Source organism: Equus asinus, chromosome 3 (assembly GCF_041296235.1).
Source record: "Equus asinus isolate D_3611 breed Donkey chromosome 3, EquAss-T2T_v2, whole genome shotgun sequence".
Taxonomy (NCBI): Eukaryota; Metazoa; Chordata; class Mammalia; order Perissodactyla; family Equidae; genus Equus; species Equus asinus.
Genome location: NC_091792.1, coordinates 13,714,349 through 13,735,241, shown reverse-complemented (window position 1 = coordinate 13,735,241; position 20,893 = coordinate 13,714,349). Strand labels below are relative to the sequence as shown.

Here is a 20,893-nt window from a genome sequence, read left to right as displayed (position 1 = left end):
GTTTAAACTAAAGTAAAATTACAAGCAGTTGGTCCTATAAGGTTTTAAGGACCAGCCCTACTGTGTCCGTATGTTCTTGTAGGGTGCCGGCGAATTATATTACTTATCAATTTGTTATTTCCATTCAGGTTGTAGTTTATTGGCAGGGCAAATAAGTATAGAAAAATCCTTACATTATATATAGCGATAACCTTGAAATATGTGTTAATCCTTAGTAACGATGATGATGATGGCAGCTAACACTTAGTCAATGCTTACCATGTGCCGGTGAGTGGTTATATGTATTCTAACCTAAGTGCTTCCTGTGGCCCTATGCGGAAGGCACTGTCATTCCCGTCTCCCTCTGTCAGATGCGCACACTGACACGCAGAGTCTCAGTCACTTGCCTCTGGCCACACAGCCAGGGAGCATCTGGATGGGGTTTGAACCCAGGTGATCTTTCTCTCCTGTCTGCTCTCTTAACCTCTGTGCTCTAATATCTTGGAGTTAAGATAGTTTATATAAGCGTAAATTCAGATTTTAAAAAACCTTCCCTGTTTCTGAACTTACTATTTTTGAAACTGCTGACAATTTGCAAAACAGTTTAATTTCTTAAAAATATATTGTAAAGCTATTTACACCATGCTTTCCTTGATGTATTTTGAGTCCCCACACTCTCCTTCCTTCGTGATGAAGTATTGCATCTTCTTTTCTTTCATATAAAGGTCGCGCCTAGGCAGGATCTGTCCATGCCTCTTTTCCCCTTTGGTTCCTTTCTTCTCATCTTAGCTGCTAGCTAATATGTTAAAAATGTGTTAAAGTTAACATTTAGATCTCATGAAATTAATAGTAGTAAAATTTCAGAATCAGAGCATGTCAGGTTGGACGGGTAGGTGAACTTTTGTGCCTCTCAATCCAGAAACCATGCAGGTGGTTTCCTCTGCTACCTCCGTTGAAGACCACCCTGCTCCCCAGTGTCCATGTCCCGCCCAGTAGTGAAATAGAATGTGTTGTTGTCCTTTGACTAATATGAGGTTCTATGAATCACTTTTATTACAGCTTGACTTGGAGCTGTTTTTCAGAATGATTTTCCTCTAGCCTATCTTCTCTGTATGTATTTGTGATTGCATTAGTTATCTATTGCTGTGTAACAAATTTCCGCCAATTTTGACAGCTTAAAACAACACACATTTGTTACTTCATACATTTTCTGAGGGTCAGGCATTCGGGAGCAACTTAGCTGGGGGGTTCTGGAGTTTCGGCCCAGGGACTCACGAGGTTGTGGTCAAGCAGTCAGCTGGGGCTGGCCCAAGTCTCTGGAGACCTGATTATGGCTGGAGATTCCACTTACAAGCTCACTCACATGGCTGTAGCAGGAGGCTTCTGTTCTTAATCACTTGGGCCTAGGGCTGCTCGTGACGTGGCAGCTTGCTTCTTCCAGGGAGAGTGATATGAGAGAGAGAGAGAGCAGCAATCTTTTATAATCTAATTTTGGAAGTGACATACCATACCATCACTTTTCTAGGATGCTGTTAGTCACACAGACACAGACATAGACCCACCCTGGTACATGCAGGAGGGGGCTGCACCAGGGTGTGAATACCAGGAGATGGGGCATCGTTGGGTGCCATCTTCAAGGTTTGCTACTGCAATGGTCGATGGGGAAAATTTTCTTTGTAGAGGATGGGTATGGTTAGAATCAGTAGACAATACAGGCAGTTGGTGTAGAATCAGAAGGAACACAGAACCCAGCCCAGTTTGGATACGATTAAGAAAGGCAATTTTCATTGCTAGGTTCCTGGCTCTGATCCTCGCTGGCTGAGCAGTTTACTCAACTCATTCATTCACCCAACAGCTCCCAACATCTGCCATGCCAGGGCCTGTCCTGAACCCTGGAAACGTTATAGTTAAAAAGATAAACTAGTTCTTGTCTTCATAGCGGTAAAAACAATCTTTAAAACTCTGTTCCTCTTTGTAAATTAATGGTAATAATACCTACCTCATTGGGTTTTTGTGAGGATTAAATTAAATGAGATAATATATGCAAAACGCCTGACCCCTATATGTGCCAGTATCTGTGAGCAAGTGTTCTCATTATCTCTACCCCTGCCAAGTTTATAGTTTTGGTTTTATAGTTTTGTCTCTATATAAAACAAGGCAAAATCTGTTTTATTTCTTCTAAGTTCCTTTCAAGGTAGCTAGTGTAATTCTAAGCACATAGAAGACGTCTCAGTAAATATTCACCCCTTAAGGGGCGACCTGCTGTACAGAATGACCGAATCCTGCAGGCCTGTTGCTGACGGGGGCGGCAGCAGCCTGGCTCTCTGCTCCTGAGCTCCTCGGTTGTCGGATGCACAGGGAAGCCTGCTTAGGTCTCTGAGTGCTGTTTACTGTGACATGGTCCTGGCTGTGGCTGTGTGGCCTGTCTTCTCTTTGGAAAGACAGCTAGGGCTTGATAGACACCAGCAGTGTGCTGTGGGGAAGGTGTCTTACTGTGCTCTGCAGAGACCTTTGTTAGATCCAGTGGTTTGGCAACCTGAGACAGAGGGTTAAGATTGTTATCAGTGTTTATGCCAAGTTACTTTTCAGCTTTTTTAAAGAAGCCAGTTTTCTGCAGGCTGATTGTTTCTTGGAGAATGCATCGATGTTCTACTTGCTCTCAGGTACCTTCTAGAATGGGGAATGCTGGATACAAGTAGGTAGTGTCCCTAGAAATCATTTAAATCCTATGCTTTCTTAATTTCATAACCCAGCAAAGCCCAGCTCTGTGGCATTTAACCAAAAGGAAGCTATAGAGGGCCAAAGAATGTTTGTTTCCTAATTGATTTGGGGCTTTTGGTAACAGGATTGGTGATAGGGAAAGTATGAAGTGGAATTGAAAATAGAAATTCTGTGAAATGCTTCTTCTGGGAGAAAAGTGCCGAGTCTTAGATTTAATATTTAATTTAAATTTATTATTATCATTATTTTAAAATTAAGTTCTATTTTGCATTTAATTTAAAGCCTTTAAAATTCAAAACTTAAAAAAATATTTAATTTAAAATATTCCCAGTACCTCTAGAAGAGAAACCCAAGCTACCTGATAGATGCATGGTTTCACTGAGAGAAATGGTTTATTTACATATGTGTTTCAGTCACTGGATGGAGCTCCTCAGGAACCATCTGGGTCAGTTGTGTTCGTTGTCCCGCTGCCGGCCCAGCACGGGTGCATGTAGCGGGGGCTTATGCATGCTTGTTGACCTGGCCTCCTTGGCTCACTCTCTGGCCTCCTTGCTGATGTGGTGCACCTAGTGAATGTGCCTTGTCAGTTTGGAAAAAGCTATGTCTGTTTCCTTTGCAATAACAGAGAGCAAATGCTCCCACTTGAACTCTGGCCTGAGTTTACATGCTTGGGAGTCTTGGGTCAGGCAGAGTGTCACAGTTTTACTTTGAATCCTGAGTGTGTACCAGTGTGTGTACACATTTCAGTCTACTGTGTAAGGATTTTTATCTGTAAGCTAGACAACTATGCGGCCAACCACTCCTCATCATTATGTCAAAAGTCTTTACAAATATGACCACAGACACTCAGAGCCTTACACTCAGATACTCTGTTGATTAACAAGCGGACAGTTCCGTCTGGACTAATTCAGAAACCTGGGATACTGAATACTGAAATGGCAAATAAAGGTCCATGAGAAAGGAGGTATGTGCTGTGAAGTGATGGGGTGCTTTCAACTCACACTTAACAAATGTATTAATGAAAGATGAGTATTTAAGAATTCATCTACGTTGCATTAAATACACTGGCAGTGGACTACATCATTACAGGGTTTAAGAAGAGATATGGTAGAAATTAAGAAGAAGAAAGTTTAAAATCTTTTAGTTGTTAAAAAATATAATGAGAAGAAGAAGCATTTGTTATAGATGCAGTGAAGGAAACAACAGGATTACCTCATTTATCAGAGGAGGAAATTAAACTAACAAAAATATATATATATTTCAAGTGTTAAAGCTAAAATCTAGACACCTGAAATTGAACACACACACCACTTGTTGCTAGGCAAGATTTTTTCCTGTGAACGTAAAGAAAGAAATGGCTTTGATTTTGTTTTTCAAAATTGGACGTACATTTTATGATGAGTTTTAGATTAGTTTTTAATGATTCGTATTAAAATAGTCAATAAGCAAACTGAAAAGTGAAGTCAATTTACTTAGTACCTATAGCACAGAACGCTAGAATTAGCTATATTTAGTTCTTTATCAGTGGAAGTTGGGTTTTCTAAGGAAATTTCTATTCAAAGAAATCTGTACTCCATCCAGTGCATGAGCAGATTCTCATAAAAAGTTCAGCCCCTACTGAGCAAAAGCAAGTAAAATGTGAAGCTCTACATTCCATCGTTGAATTAGTAAAATACTATTCAAAAGGAGATATGGAATTTCTTATAATTTATATATCTTTCAATTAGTGTAACCTGCACAACAAAGTTACACTGTATTCATCTAAGTATATTAAATTTTGAGAATTTTGAGAAAACTGGCTCACAACCTTAGGAAAAATGTTATCTGAGAACCTAACCTAATCATTCTTAACTATTTCTTAGTCCTCCTTGGAAATCTCACATAATTAAAACATGACAGCTTGGGGAAAGGAAAAAGGGAGATACTGTGTTGTGGGCTGCATCTCTGATGCTTTATAGCATCGAGAAGCTACAGAGTCCCGGGGAGCAAGTCCTGAGGTTTGAGTGTGGCCTTTCCTTCTACTTGGAGCTGTGTTTGACGAGAGTCTGGAAAGTAATTATATATATCATTATCATGGCTGACTTACGTCAAAACTATACACAGTGTCTTTTTATTATGCTTAAGTAAATGAGTAATCAATTGACTAATGTGTCTATGATTTCTTAAGTTGGTATTTAATGAACATTTTATTTAATCACCTCAGTGGGTGGAGATTAAAACAACATTTCCTGGTTTCCTTTCCTGTGGTTAATTAAGTCCTTTGAGATACGGTTGTGTATGTTGTATGGTGGTTTACACATCTGTCTGTTCTATTAGTTTTTCAGACCGGAGACAGGAACAAGAGGGGGCGTGGTCATTCTTGCTGCGTGTTAACCCTTCTCTGCTCGGAGCACTAGCGTGTGAATCCCGCTAGGCTTTCGATTTTCACTGTGTGACTTAGTTCCGTGCCCATTTCTAGACTTTGACATGTAGCATGCTCATATGTAGCTTGTTTTTTACTTTATCAAATTTAAAATGCTTATCAAGCATTTATATGCTTGTATTATATGGCACTCTGTCAATTTATTCTGCTATGTTTCAATTCATAGTAGGACCAATGTCATGTTGTACACGAAGGGATATATAATAATCCCTTGCAATACTTTGCACCTTACTATTGAATAACACGTGATTTTTAACTCTGTTGGCATCATCTAAAACCAACAGGGAAACCTCACGATAAATTTTACTTTTATAAAGGCAATCAATAAGTAAACACAAAACAAAACAAATAAAAACTGATTATCCATGCTTATCAAATGAGATTTCAAACTGTTTCCCTTTGGCCCATTATAAAAATTTATCAACTTTTTGCATCAGTATTATCTCACTTAATTCTAGTAGTTTCCCCCAAAGTAGGAGTATTTTCCCCATTTTGCAGACGAGAAAACTGAGCTCAAGTTTACAGAGCCTGGAAGTGGTAGACAGAGCTTTTCGCCCCAGGCAGTCTCACATGCAGTTTTGATGTCCAGATTCTTCCAGAGAGAGAAGGATGATGAGCACAGTAGTCAGTTTTTATCTAGAAGGCTCAGAGGAATACAGGTACATTTTAGAACAGTGATGAATATATGGTTTAATACATTTTTGAAGAGTGAATCATGGTGAGTTTTACAACTGATCTAATGCCAAAGCTAGTGAAATAGCTCCCTGTGAGACAGGAGAAATCACAGATAGAGGTCATTGGGGATTGAAGACACTTTATCTAGGGGTTCAGTGGTTAAGGGTATGTTTCTGTAAAAGATTGTAAGTAGACTGTTTTAATGTTTGGCGAGACAGGAAAATTAAGATGATGTTAGAAGAAGGTACATTTCCTCTTTATTTTTGTGCATGTTAAGAAAGGCGATATAAGTAACACGTATTCCTCAACTTCTGACATCAAACATGTACACCTGCTTATGACAGCACTCGTTCTCTCTCCTTTCTCCCAGCCTGGAGAAGTGTCCCTTCCTCTTTCTTACAAGTCAGCCTTCTGCCTGTGCTCTCTTCTGATGAACACTTAGTTTTAGATTATCCTTTCTCTGCATTTGATATTTACTCTCTCACTCTCAACAGGATTCTTCTCATTGATTTTAACCAAACCTTCTTTCTTTCTTTCTTCTAAATCTTTCCCCGTTGATCCGATATTCCCCTCCAGCAGGGATTCTTTCTCCTTCCTTGAATTGTCTGTATGCTTGAGCTCCATTCTTCTCACCTCCAGCATACTCTGCAGCCTACACTAACCTGGCTTCTGCCTCCCTCCAGCCTTCTAGTGGTTTTCTCAGGTCACCACTGCCCTCCATGTTACTAAAGCACTTGAGGCTTTTTGGACCTCCTTTTACTACATCTTCTCAGTAACATTAGGTGTTGACAAATATCCCCATCTTGAAACTCTCTCTTCCTTTGACTTCTCTGAAACCACCTTCCATCTTAGCCACTCTTTTTCATTCTTTTTTACAGCTTATACTCTTTATTATATGTGTGCGTTCCTTCTGTTTGCTCTACTCTTATCAAATATGCATGCGTGTGCAGGCACATGTGTATGCACACACACCATTTTCCCTTTGCTAGGTTCCTCCTATTCATGTCCTTCCAGTCTGAGCTCAGTTGTCACATTACCAGGAAGCCGTCCTTGAACCCTAGACCAGGTCAGCTCTGTCTGTTATATACTCCACTAGCACCATGCTCTTCTCTGCCCTTGCAGTCATCAAGTTATTTTTCATTTCTTTAGTGGTTGATTAATGGCGTCTCCACTCCTAGTCTGTGACTTCTTGGAGGGTAGGTACTGTATCTATTTTATTTCACTATGTTATACTTAGTCCTGGTATAGCTCTTGGCACATAAGTGCACAAAATTTTCTTTTTCAAATGATTTACTTATGTCTCTTAGAAGTATTTCCATCTTAGTTAAAATGAAAACTAATGCAGAATTAAAAATTATTGATAGTGAAGGATTATTCCTCTGAAATTATCTATAGGTTATTTGATGTTACATTTTTGCCTAGGTTAATATGTTTTCTTCCACCAGAAGTTATTTCAAATGCACTTAGTTTTTTTTCAGATAGATTCTATCGTAGCAATATAACTAACATCTTAAATTTCAAGTTTGATTGTATTATCAGGATTGTCCAAAGAAACAGAACCAATAAGGTGTGTGTATGTGTGTGTGTGTGTGCACAGAAAGAGATTTATTATAAGGAGTTGGCTCATGTGATTGTGGATGCTGACAAGGCCCCAGATGTGCAGGATGCATCAGCAAGCTAGAGACCCGGGAGAGCTGATGGTGTGGTTCGAGTGTAAAGGCCCTCAGGCCTGACACATGGGAAGAGCCGATGGATGTTTGAGCTGAGTCCAGAGGCAGAAAAAACCCAGTATCCCGGGTTGAAAGCTGTCAGGCAGGAGGGATTCTCTCTTACTTGGGGGAGGGTCAGCCTTTTGTTCTGTTCAGGCCTTCACCCAACTGGATGAGGCCCACCCACACTGTGGAGAGCAATCTGCTTTACTCAGTCTACCGATTCGTATGGAAATCTCATCCCAAAACACCCTCCCAGAACACCCAGAGTGGTGTTTGACCACGTATCTGCACCCTGTGGTCCAATCAAGTTGACACAAAATTAACTGTCACATTGATCAAATGAACAGCATTTCTTATTGGTTTCTGCTTTCCATCTTTTTTCCTGTCAGATCGGCCTGATGTGGTTATAATCTTCCTCAAATGCGGCAGTCCACAGGGCACATTTAATCTCCGCCTGACTTTTCAGTCCCTCCACATGTTGGAGCTGCTTTTTCAGTCTGATTTTCCACAATGTTCCTGTTGATCGCCAACGTTGCAGCTGGGTTTGCTGCCTTCCATGGCACAGATCTGTCCCTTGCAGTGCCCTGATCCTGCTGAGTTGTTTTCTCTACTTTAATGAACCCATTCCCTCCTGATCTTCTCTTGTCCAAAACGTATCCAGTTTACAAGGTTCAGAGTGAATTTCAAATGCTGTTGTGAAAATGCCTCCAAAACTTCTACAGCTGATACTCTCTGTGCAACTATCTTGGCCCTTTTGCTCTTTATTGTCATTTAACCAATTTGTTCTATTTCCAACGAGAGCATGTAAAATCCTGCAGGACCATGTGAGTATTCTTGTGAATGTGGGTATTCTGCAGTGCTGTGCACGTCATGTGCTGCAGTAAGTGGGTTGAATGAATATTCAGTTTTTCTCATAGGTTTTCAATTAACTTTCAGTATATCAGGTGAAGCCAGCCCTGGGGTTCTACCGGTTAAGATTCAGCATTCTCACCACCCTGACCTGAGTTCCTTTCCTGGTCAGGGACCCACACCACCCGTCTGTCGGTTGTCATACTGTGGCAGCTGTGTGTTGCTGTGATGCTGAAAGCTATGCCACCAGTCTTTCAAATACCAGCAGGGTCACCCATGGTGGACAGGTTTCAGCAGAGCTTCAAGACTAGACAGACTAGGAAGAAGGACCTGGCCACCCACTTCTGAAAAAGTTGGCCATGAAAACCCTGTGAAGAGCAGTGGAGCATTGTCTGACACAAGACCAGAAGGTGAGAGGATGGTGCAAAAAGACCGGGCAGGGTTCCGCTCTGCTGTACACAGGGGCGCTAGGAGTCAGTATCGATTCCACGGCACTAACAACAACAACAATATCAAGTGAGGTATGCTTGGCCTCATGCTGGTCCACATCTGCTTGTCTTCCCTGTTCTCAGATTTCCAGTGGGTTAGAATACTTCCAACTGTTGACTAACTTTTGGTTTCTTAAGAATTTGCTGGCACTGGGAAATTGATTCTGCAACCCTTTTTGGAGCGAGTTCCACTTTCCTGAATGACACTCTTTCCTTTGCTGTTTTATTAATCCAATTCAGCAGATCCTTTGTTGATAACTTTCAATGAGCGATGTGTGTTCAGTTCAGATCCAGGTGTTGAGATTTAGACAAAGATGAATATGATGTAGTGCCTGCCCTCAGGGAGATCACAATCTTTGGGGAAACAGGGGGATGGGAAAAGAGAGACCTGTGTTTAGCTAATTCTTATGCAAGTCAGAATAATAAGTATTTTAGGAATGATAATTTATATATAATTTGGGGCTGTAATCCCTTCCCCTGTGGAAGGTACAGCCCAGTTGGGGATTCAGCTAAATGAATACAGATCGGATGGTGAACACTCTGATGGGGGCATCATAGATGGTTAGGGAAATGTGTGGGGACTTATTGCTCAGACTTGCTCATATAATAATTTGGTTGAAACTCTTTCCTGATATGATATGGACCAGACTTAGCAGTTAATAGAAAAAGTTTGTCCTAGTAGGAGAGCATAGAATTGATGCTTCAACCATTTTATTTTAACTTGTTTTATCAAATATACATTTAGTCACCAACTTTTTGATCTATGGCCAAAGCCTTCTTGGTTCTGAGTTTAGGTTCTCTCACTAGAGTTTGCTACCATATGTTTTCATAACCACTCCATATAGTATCCAATTTTGCTATTTTTAAAGTAGAGGCTCTTGCAAAGCAAGCTGAGTGCAGAATCCTTCCAGATTTATGATTTCCCACATCTTTTATAATTACTTTGTCTTGTGTAACTTGACAGTCTTTTTTACAGACTTCTCTTTGATTTTCTTAGAAACAATTAAATTTTTCTTACTCATATATCTTTGGTTTATGGAATACTTAGTGAAGTTACATAATTACGATAACTTGTACTAGTGGCATAAACATGCGGGAACAAACACAACTGACTCTTGGGGCACAAGCATGCAAGTCAAGTGGTGAGGACAGAGGTGTGCAGGCTCCTCACTGGGAAGACTCTGCCTTAGGCATCGTTCAGCAGAGTTTAGGGTGTGCAGAGTGGCAGGTAGGTCTGGGAATAATAAGTGGAGGTCAGTTCCAAGAGCGTCTGATGTAAAATAGAGGAGATACGCTATGGGGACACAATCTGCCCTCTAATCACTTGTGTATAAAAAAGCTACTAAAATTTCTTGGTCTGTCAATATTGATATCTTTAAATCAAAAAGGTTAAGTATGATTTTTGTTTTTGTTTGTTTTTTCCATCAAGAGCCACTGCTTCCCAGGATCACATCACTTCCTTTCTATGTAGCATCTTTCCTTTTTATTCTTCTCAACTTTTCTGTGGACTCTTTTCTCCATGGTGTCAGATTTGTTTCATAAAATGCTTTAGATATGACTGTCTTTGCTCGATCTCCTCAGAGAAAGATATGTATGTATGTTAGTGATTTGTAATTGATGGTCTTTATTTATAGACTTCATTTTTTGTTTAATGTAGTATTTCATTCTTAGGAATCATATTAAACTGTTTCCTTGCCGTGTGGCTGATGATGAGCTGTGATTAGAAAAGGGACAGTTTTATTGGCATTTGTCTGAAACTTCATTTTTCTTGTAGGACCTGATTAATGCACTCTATACATGAAATTAGCTCATCCTGCACTATTCATTATTTTAAATACATCTGCCATTTTTCTACCTTACATTATTTTCCGTGATTTTGAGATGTTTTCTTCTTACTCTCAAAGAAAGCAATTTTAAAAAATATTATTTTGCATAAGTTACTGTATCAGTTAACTTTTGCAAAGAGGACTGCTCTGACAAATAACCCTAAACTCTTAGTGGTTGTTAGCAACGAAGGTTTATTTCTCGTTCACACAAATACGTGCTGCTGGAGACTGCGACTCTTTCCACAGCTCACTTCCACATGGTGTCTGAAGGACCAGGCCTTATGAGGGACATGCCTTTTCCTGGCAGAGAGGAAAGAGCAGTGGCCCAGACCTGTGATGACTGAAAGCTTTCACTTGGATGTGGTCCACTTTGCTTCTAATCACATTTCACGGGTCAGTGCAAGTCACCTTGTCAGACCTGTTCCCAGAACACGCCCTCCACAGGCAGCACTCTGAGCCACATGGCAGCTTGGTCCATTCCTCCCACTGAGAATGGAGTGAAGAAATTGGAATGCTATGATCTGTTAGTCATGTTTCATTGTGGAGGTTTTTGGTTTATTGTTAGATTAATATTAATAGGTATATTTTGTGAATTTTGCTGTGGCCATGATATTTTCCCTGATGTTTATCAGCTTTGTATATTGAGCTCTTTAGAAATGATATTGATATACAGGTTTAGACTGAGTTTTAGTAAAGAAGAGTTAAGTGAGAAGATATCCAATATGAAAATCTTACTATTTTCTTTTCTTTTCTTTTCTCCTCAACATTCATCAATCATCTACTTCTATTGATTATTGAGTAGGAGTTCAGACTTTTTGCCCCCACACTAGTAGAGATTGTTTAAATCTGTAAGCCCAAGAATTATTTTGAAGATGATTTCTTTTTGTGATGAGTATTCATTAGTCATTTTAGCTGGATAGTCTGGATTTTCACAACTTACTACCTTTTCGGTACAATGAATTGTGTCTTTGCCAATTGCACAATCATGGTTTCTCTTATTGTCCACATGTGGACAACAGCCTGCCAACAAGTAAACAAAAACCAGGTTAAGTAACACACAGACACAGCTGAAATACCAAATCGCCCATGACCCCTTCTGGAGTTATAGTTATTTACACACAGTGGGGATTAGTATTTCCCTGAAAAACAGGAGACAGTTACTTTTGCTGTTTTGAAGTAACAGAACTAAACCTCAAATGCAGGAGTTTATGAAATCTATCCTAGTGAGGCATGGTACTTGAGGAGGGACGGTGGGCAAATTGTCAGAGAAAGTTGAGGTTTGTGAGTAATGCTGGATGTCGAAGGGAGATGGGGAATTTAAAATAGTAGATAAACGTCTCCTCAATGTGCAGGAGTAAATGTTTTGAGATAATGATAGAATCAGAAAGAATTAGACTGAAAAACATCGTGAGTTCATTTGGTCCTAACTATTGTCACAATGCAGAAGGAATCACATTGATAGAATCTTATCAAATGACAGCTTACATTAGTCTGTGTAATTTCAGAGAAGGCCCCAACCCCCCACCCTTACAAGGTTGTATATTCTGGCTTTCCATTGACATCCTAGTTAAAAGTTTTTCTTAATTCCATACCAACTTTCCTTTTAGTAGGGTGGGGTCTGAGGGGGAGAGCAATGATTGAATTAGCCTGTATCCTACTTTTCCCTTTAGGCTCATTGACAAGGCTCGTGAAGATGAGTGTATCACTTGTGATTGGGTCTAGCTTTGGAAGGGATTAGATAATAAAGCCCAACTCTCCTATTTTACAGATGAAAAAAATAGTTCTAGAGACAGTCAGACTCCCCAGAGGTGACAGTGCCCAAGAGTGGGAAAGCCAAAGCCAGAAGAGCTGTCTTTTGACTGCTAATTGTGTTCTTCCTATTGTATACTACATCTACGTAGCTACTCCAGGAATATAGTAATATCAGATGTCGATAGTCAATGAATATAAGTTTCTCCTGTACATGAAATTGAGGCAACATAGTAAATAATAAGTTCAAAGCCCGGTGCCTGATCAAAAAGAGAAAATTATTTTGTGAGTCATTGAAAAGTAAACAGAAAGAGTAAAACACTATATGAGGCCAAATTCCCTTGAGCCTTAAATATACTAACCCAATACATTTGGTTATTTCAGGCTCATTTGGAAAATATTTTATCCAGGAAAGTTGAAACTGTAGCTGCATAGATTAACTAATTCTACTTCTTCCTTGACCCTGCCATGCCTCTTCTTTTAGTTCTCGCCTGTCTCTGGGATTTACTATGTGATCTTTACACTTTATTTATCACCTCTGAGCCTCACGTTTCCCATATGTCAAAGTCGGGCTGGTTGGAGGAGTTCTTGTTGGAGGTGGACCCTGATGCTAACCATTTCCTATGTGCCTGCTGTCTACCAGGCATACTTGCTGTATTCTTTAGTACTTAATCCTCAAAACAGCTCTTTGAGGTAGACACTTACTACTAATCCCATTTTATAGATGAGACTACATTAAGATAACCTTTCCTAAGGGTATCTAGCTAATAAGTTGTATACTGGGATCCAAATTCAAGTCTGACTCCAAAGCAAAGGCTATCTGTGCAATGTACTTGACATTTCCATCCTACCTTACAAGGTTACTCTGATGATCTGATGAAATAAAGTACATGAAAAGCATTAGAAAACTGCAAAGTGCTATATAAATGTAAGCTATTGTTATTTTTTCTAAGTGCTCTTAGCCACTTATCAGAAATTAACAGTGAAGTCTAAGGTATAAATAAGTCTATTATTTTTTCTGCTTTATGGATGAGGAAATTGGGGCCCATAGGGGTAAGGAAGACACCCACATAGACAGAAGGTGACAGAGTAGTATCAGTTCCTAGTCTGGTTCTAAAGCCCACCGTCCTGGCTGCGTCCTCGTGTTCCTGCCTAGGCCTGGGTTCTTGCTCTGGCCCAGGGCCTGGGATTCCATTGCCTATGGACTGATTCCCATGATGCAACTTCCCAACTAGTGTACTAAGATACCCTGGTAGGCTAAGAAGAGGTTACTAGTGTGGGATGAGATATCGATACTATTTCTTTTAAGACAATTTTTACATAAAGTTAACCATTCCAAATTCATGACAGATGAATACAACTATATTCATATGGCTACCCTGCTATATTTTATGAATTTAGAAATGATTATTTTGGTGCATAAGAATTTTGGTGGAGCCCCAAGAGAATGCTCTGTAGTGGCCGTACCCCATGACACTACCTCTGACTTTCCTGTTGAATCGTCACAGTCAGATTCTTGCTTTTTTTTTTTTTTACAGTTTTATTTCTCTTTCTTACATAAGTTTGTTTTGAAAACCCTGACAGTCAGAATATTCAGAGGAGCTCTTGTGTGTGTAAATTTGAATTCCATAATATGTGATGTTACCAAAATGATGAATCTAATAAAATCTACGCCACTACTGTTTTTTTCAGCTTCGTTCAAAGAAACAGATCAGAGTTCTACTTTCTTAACAATGCATTGGCTGTCCGAAGGAAATGTTTGCAAGTAGTTTATGATTTAAAATAATTTTTTTTTGGTTGGGGAATGTGAATGACTCTTACTTCGCAGATTTATTAAAGAATAGTAATTAACTGTAAAAAAAAATGGTTGAATTGATGGATATTCTTGGGTACCTGAGTGAAGGACCATGTGCAAATATATTTATACACACAGAGAAGATCCAGATTCAAAGCACAAATTTGTAGTTGGTGTTTTATTTTGAATCCTTAAGAAGAATTATTATTTAGTACACTGGCATCTGTGAATGCCTGAGAGAAAACTTCATCACCTTGGACTCATTCTTGGACTTCTCCTTCTTCCAGCTCCATATACAGCCCGTCAGGAAATGGCATCTGCTTTCCCTTCAAAGCATGTTCAGCATCTGCTTCCTGCTCACCACCTCCACTACTCCTACTATAATCCTCCCAAGTCACCACTCTCTATGACCTAGATTATTGTCATAGCCTCCCAGCTGTACATGAATAAAGGAAAATATCAGTAAACTTTCTACTACTAATTGCTTTTCTTCTGTAGACACAAGCAGTTTTGTATTGTTTTACTATTCATTGTCTGTAAAATACTGAGCAACTTTAATGAGTATGTGTTATGCTGTGAGTGATACGCGCTCCCTGGGAGTCCCAAAGCCTGTGCTCTTAGTTGCCATACCATACCTCTTGCTGGTATCAGGAAACACGCTTTATTTATTGTTTATTCCCTTTTACTGCACAAGTAGTAATGCATGTTAATTCTAGAAAAATTGTAACATAGACTAGCCGAAGACGACTATGCAAAATACTTGCAATTCCCTCTACTTAGAAACAAGCTATATCAACACTTTTGTGTTGTGTGTGTGTGTGTGTATATATGTAGTGTTTTTCTATAAAAATGACATTTGATAAATCTTTTAAAACGAATTGTTAGACCTTTAATTTTTTTCAACTTACATTGTTTAGCATTTAGACTGTTGCAACTTTTTGATATTACAAAGTTTACAGTAGAAATAATTAGCTGAAAATGACACATAAATAAAATAAAGCAAAATGAAATAATACTAAAAAACACAAAAAAATTAGAACAATGGACAGTAATGCAAGAGATGAATAACAGTTGTAAAATTGCTCACTCTGTGTTGTATCCCGATTGCCAATACCAGGAACACCAATGGCTGAGGAATATTTGCTTTTGAACAGACGTGACATTGAACACTTTCTTTCAGCTAAGGTGTTTTCAGCAAGTTCATCGCCTGGAGCTGGCGACAGGAACGATAAACAGGACCCCAGCCCCGAGGCCAGGCCGAGTCCCAGGAAGGCAGCTAATCCCTGAAATGTAAATACAACGAGTGAGTCTGTTGGGGATTAAGCGTGTCCAGGGGAGCAAGATACAAACCAAGTGACTGGAAGTGATAGCTGGAATAAGAAGTAGGTTTCAGGATCAGAATATTAAAACCGTTCTCAAAGCTGGAGCACAAGGTCACAGCCAGGCTAATGACAACAGGGGCTTGATGCTGAGTCCCAGAGTGTTGGGTCAACACTCTGTAGATCCTTCTTGCCAAAGAGCAGGAGACTGGGCCTGGGATGAGCCTACAAATGGGGAAAATCACCCCACAGAGCTGGAGAGACTAGGAATTTGGTAGGTCCTGACAATCTGAGGTTTGTAAGGAGAGTTGTTGTGACTATATGAGTGAAGTCTTGGCAAGGAAGCAGTGGAAGAGGATACTTCTTAAGATTATTGTGGTAGCAAATGAAAAGGAAGAGATGCTTGGTTTGGGCTGTGGTAGGAATGATATGTAGAAAGATATCTAGATCTCTCCATTAAATAAATAGATTGGAGGAATGCCTGTAATAACTTTCCTCTTATCACATATTTGACATGCAGATAGAACATGATCCTTGAAGCCTGTAATGCTGCCATTACTTTTATTAAATTAAAGTTTTAACTGGTATATTAAAATTTTCTTTTATTACAGAGCCCCTAAATAGGCATGCTGTGTCTTATGATTGCAGTTTAAGTTAATGTTACTGTGTTTTAAAATTAAAAATTATTATCTTTTCTTGATGCTGTGAAGGCCATCACAAAATTAATGACTAATATGCTAGAAAGACATTTCAATTAACTTTCTTGGATATTGATCAGATAAGCACTAAGATTTACGATGGGATTCTGAAGTCTTCGTTAGATGAGTCCTTTGTTGTTTTGGGTAACCTTAGCAAGTGGTTTCCAAACCCTGGAAAGTACCACTTCTGAGTTAATTTAAAGAGACGTCTCTTTTGCTGAGTGTTATATTTTTGTTTGTTTTTGTTGCACTAGGAATAACATTTGTATAGACGTTAATTCAGTGTTCTTAATTAGAAATAACTTTTTATGTTTCTAGGGGTATGAAATTCAAAAACTTCCAAGAATGCTCTACATATTATAGAAACTTCTTTAATTAACTGTAGCTAATTGTTAGATTTGCTCCAGTGCTTTGAACTTTTGAATCGAGCCTCCCTTGCATAGTATTTGAAGAATACAGTCATCATTTCTGTCTTTTCCATGGAATTTTCTAATATATATTGTTTTTAAAATTACAAAGTAATCTGTTTATTGTAAAAAAAAAAAAAAAGGCAACCCTAAAGTAAAACAATATTGAATATAGACTACCCCTCTCCCAGCCTCAAAATGATAACTGTATCAAGCTTGTTGCACAGTTTTCCAATTTTTCGTGGGGGTTCTGCTTGTGTATCCCTCCATATATGTTCATTACACACTCCCTTCCTCCACTCTCCCTTCTCCTCTCTCTCAGCCTTCCTCCTCCTCCAGTTCTGTGTCCTCCTCCTTAACGTAATGCTGTGATGTTACTGCCAAGGGAGAGAAGGCTTTGTTCTGTGTTCTGTGCTTTACTGAGTTTCCCTCCTGGTGAAGCTTATTGTCCCCATCCTTTCTTCCCCTTGCCCACCACGAAGGTTCAATAAATTCAGGCTGTGCTTTGCTTCTCTTTATCCTCAGCAGCCAAAGTAGGAGCCGTCCCAGAACAAATCTTCAACTCTGTAAATGACAGCAATTCTGGGTGTTTCTCTTGGGGACGGCCAGCGGAGCAGCCCCAGTTCTGGCTCCCCTGGTGATTGGCCCCAGGCCCAGAGGGCCTTTTTCTCCCTGTTGATTCCAAGTGTGAAGTTTCTCTGGGGTTTCCTTGGGAAGAACGTTCTTTGCAACATTCCTCTCTGTATCCGTTATGGGTTGAGATTTCTTCTGCATTAGTTATCTGTCATTTCAACCCTGTCTAATTTCTGTCTTCTAGAATTTTCTTTAAAAATTCGGTATGTTGGTGGTGGACCGTGTTTTCTTTTTTCTTTATTCTGTCATTTTAGTGGGATTTAGAGGTGAGGTGCACAGGATGACTTAGTGAATGTTTTGAACCTCCCAGAGGGGCTAGGGTTTTCTCTGTTTTTGGTCTGGTTCTTTGGAAATTCTTTCAGGGTTCGTTTGCAGTTCCTCTGGTTTGTGTTGTAACTTGGAAGTTTTTAGTCTTCCAGTTTTGCATTTAATATTAATCATAACGAAATCATTGCTCTCTGTCTAGGTGTGGAATGACACCATTACTTAACAAGCTTCACCTGCATTTATGGGACTCCACAAGGTGTTACTGCCTAAGGCCAATTAATGGTGCAAGATTCACTTTTAAAAATTTAAATAATTATCCTTATTTCATTTAATATGTGTGAATGTCACTGTCTCTATATAGTATATATTTGCATTTTATTTGCTAGTTGATTGATATTGTCACTTTTCAGTGTCCAGATCAATTGGAGATATAAGAAACATAATAATTAAGTTTTTATGGGCACATGGTACTCGATGTGTCTTGAAATGATTTCTTAATTACTATCAGTAACAAATGAGTGGTTCAGCTTTTTTTTTTTTTAATTTTGTCTCAGGAAGGAGAAAACATTTTCTATTTGGCAATTGAAGATATAGAAACAGATACAGAGCTTCTGATTGGCTACCTGGACAGCGACATGGAGGCTGACGAGGAAGAGCAGCAAATTATGACAATGATCAAAGAAGGGGAAGTTAAACATTCTAAAGGACAGTCAACAGCTGGCAGAAAAGGTATTCCCTCCAATTGGTGATGGAGAGAACGAGAGTTGTAGGAGAAATGTAGTTTGAACTGTGGTTGAATTACCGTTGCATTACAATAGGATATTCTCAAAATAAAGTTAGTTTTTGTCAAAACTGCTCTCAGAGGGTATCCGGCTGTGTGCCTGTTCTTTCTTTCAGGAGGAGGAGAGTGCTGGGCGTGGGTGATGGGTGTGCCCTGTAGGACGGCCAGGGTCAGGGCAGCTCCTGGCTCTTGTTGGTCTGGTGCACTGGCATGGCTAGGAGTGAGGGCTTTTGTGCTCTAACCCTAACTGTCGCTCGTCAGTCTTGTAACTGGGAAAGTCCCTGACTCTGAGACTGACTTTCTCGTCTGCACGTGGGGAAAGGCCAGTGCAGAGGTGTGCAGCGGGCCTGCTGGTCCTGCGGGATTATTCCTGGGCCTTGCTGTTGTGTGAGGTCCTTTGAGAATCGGGAGCTTCTGGAACTCTCTTTCCATTCTGATCACTGAGGCCTGCAGGATTGCTAGTTGTTCTAGTTGGGTGACCAAAAACTTGTGATGACTGTAGGTCAGACCTGCTTAAATCAGTCCTTCAACCCAGGAGGTATCTGTCACTTATTTGTCATCTGTTGGAGAAGAATCAATTATTATTGGGCCTGGTTTCTGTTATGTTGTGTTTTACTCCTGATGGGGTTTCAGGGAAGTATGAGTGATGTTGTAAGTATTCACATTTTATAATAGGCTGATACTTACTATAGAGTATCTTTCCATTTTGTTTCGCAAAGCCACTTCAGAAGTGACGCTCGTTTCTTTAGTTGCTCTGGCAGTAATGTCTTTCATATGAATTTTCTATTCTAACTGTGTGTCATTGGCTGAGACAGTAAGAGCATTCCCAGCATTGTGAGCTTGTGCTTCTGTTTCTTTATTTTATTTGGATTATTTAAGGGGAAAATGAGGACAGGCTGTCTGTTCCGTCTTTCAAATATGAGTAATGCTGTTTGGAACATCAGATTTTGGGTGGTAGGAATTACTTCCGTATTATTCTGTGGGGGGTTTTTTTGGTATTTGTTTTTCTCAACTTCCCCGGGACATGTTGTTATTATGTGCACTATTTTAACTTAGAAAGTCTCCTATTTACCTATTACTGCCCTGATTTTTCTTTAGTTAACAAAGTAGCAATTTCTATTATTTTTGTAAAAAGAATCAACGGAAACTTAAACAGATTTTTAAAACATATGAATCAGGTACTTACATTGTTGCTATTTTTATTTTAGAATTCAGTTTTGTTTATGAAAGAAACCCCCCCCCAAACAACAAAAACCCCAAAACAAAAACAACCAAATGACCAGCAAAAGAAACAAAAAAATCCACCCAAATGTCTGGCAATGGACAGTTTAGTTAAATAAGTTATGGTACCTTAAGTTTAAAAAAAAAAATTTGGAGGCCAGCCCAGTGGCTGCGTGGTTAAAAAGTTCTGTGTGCTCTGCTTCGGCAGTGCAGGTTTGCTGGTTCGGATCCCAATGTGGACCTACTCTACTCATCAGCTGTGCTGTGAGGACGTCCCACATACAAAGTAGAGGAGGATTGGCACAGATGTTAGCTCAGGGCTAATCTTCCTCAAGCAAAGAAAGAGGAGGATTGGCAGCAGATGTTAGCTCAGGGTGAATGTTCCTTACAAAAAAAAAATTGACTTGAGAAAATGTTAAAAGGAAAAAAAGAGTAAGACACAAAATTGCATAAGAAGTATGATCATAAATGTAGCTATTCTTAGACGTGCATAAAATATGACTGCAGATAAGACGAGTCAGACTTGGAAGTATATTACGGCGGCTATCTCTTCATTATGGGGTTATTGGTGATTTTTATGTTCTACATTTCCTAAATCTAATCTCATTTGATAATTAGACAAAATATGTAATTTAAATACTGCGCTTTGAGAAATTTCGGTGGAGCTGTGACAGTCCATATGGTACTGGCAAGCCAGTGAGACAGGGGAACCCCACGGCACCTGCTCTTGTTATGACTGTGGGCTTTCTTCACATACATGTGAGATTCCCCTTGGTAATTCCACATACTTCACCTCTTCGTGCAGCTAAAAGTGAACTCAAGATGACCCATTTCAGGAAAAGCCTTTGCTTTCCAATTCAACATTTGTAATAACTCTTTGATGTTAAAAGTTAACATTACAGAGGAAATTAAAAATTGACTTTGATTTTGTATTAATTTGGTGAAACACAAGTGAAATGATTTAAAAAATAATGTATTTCTAGTAACACAGCCTATTATTTTTCATGGACAATGCTATTAATATTCATGGAGATAAGAATTTACTAATCTGATATCATTAAACACAATTACTTTTGATTTTAAAGTGAGGGCAAAACTGAGCAGTCTTTGGCTCTTAATTTTTGTCTTAAAATCTGTTTCCTTATAAATGTGCAGATCATTTTGGCTGTAAAGAGGACTATGCCTGTCCCCAGTGTGAATCGAGTTTTACCAGTGAGGAAATTCTTGCTGAGCATCTTCAGACATTGCACCAGAAACCCACAGAGGAGAAAGAATTTAAGTGCAAGAACTGTGGGAAGAAATTTCCAGTTAAGCAGGCTTTGCAGAGACAGTGCGTACATTAACGACTATC

General features: G+C 39.4%; 1 protein-coding gene across 1 annotated transcript in view; it reads left to right on the top strand.

The window, feature by feature from the left end:
- PRDM5 (PR/SET domain 5) overlaps positions 1–20,893 on the top strand; it is a 186,024-nt gene that overhangs the window by 68,730 nt on the left and 96,401 nt on the right. Inside the window, 2 exon segments of the mRNA XM_070504691.1 lie at positions 18,095–18,269; positions 20,698–20,872. Of these exon segments, the coding sequence (XP_070360792.1) occupies positions 18,095–18,269; positions 20,698–20,872 (350 nt within the window).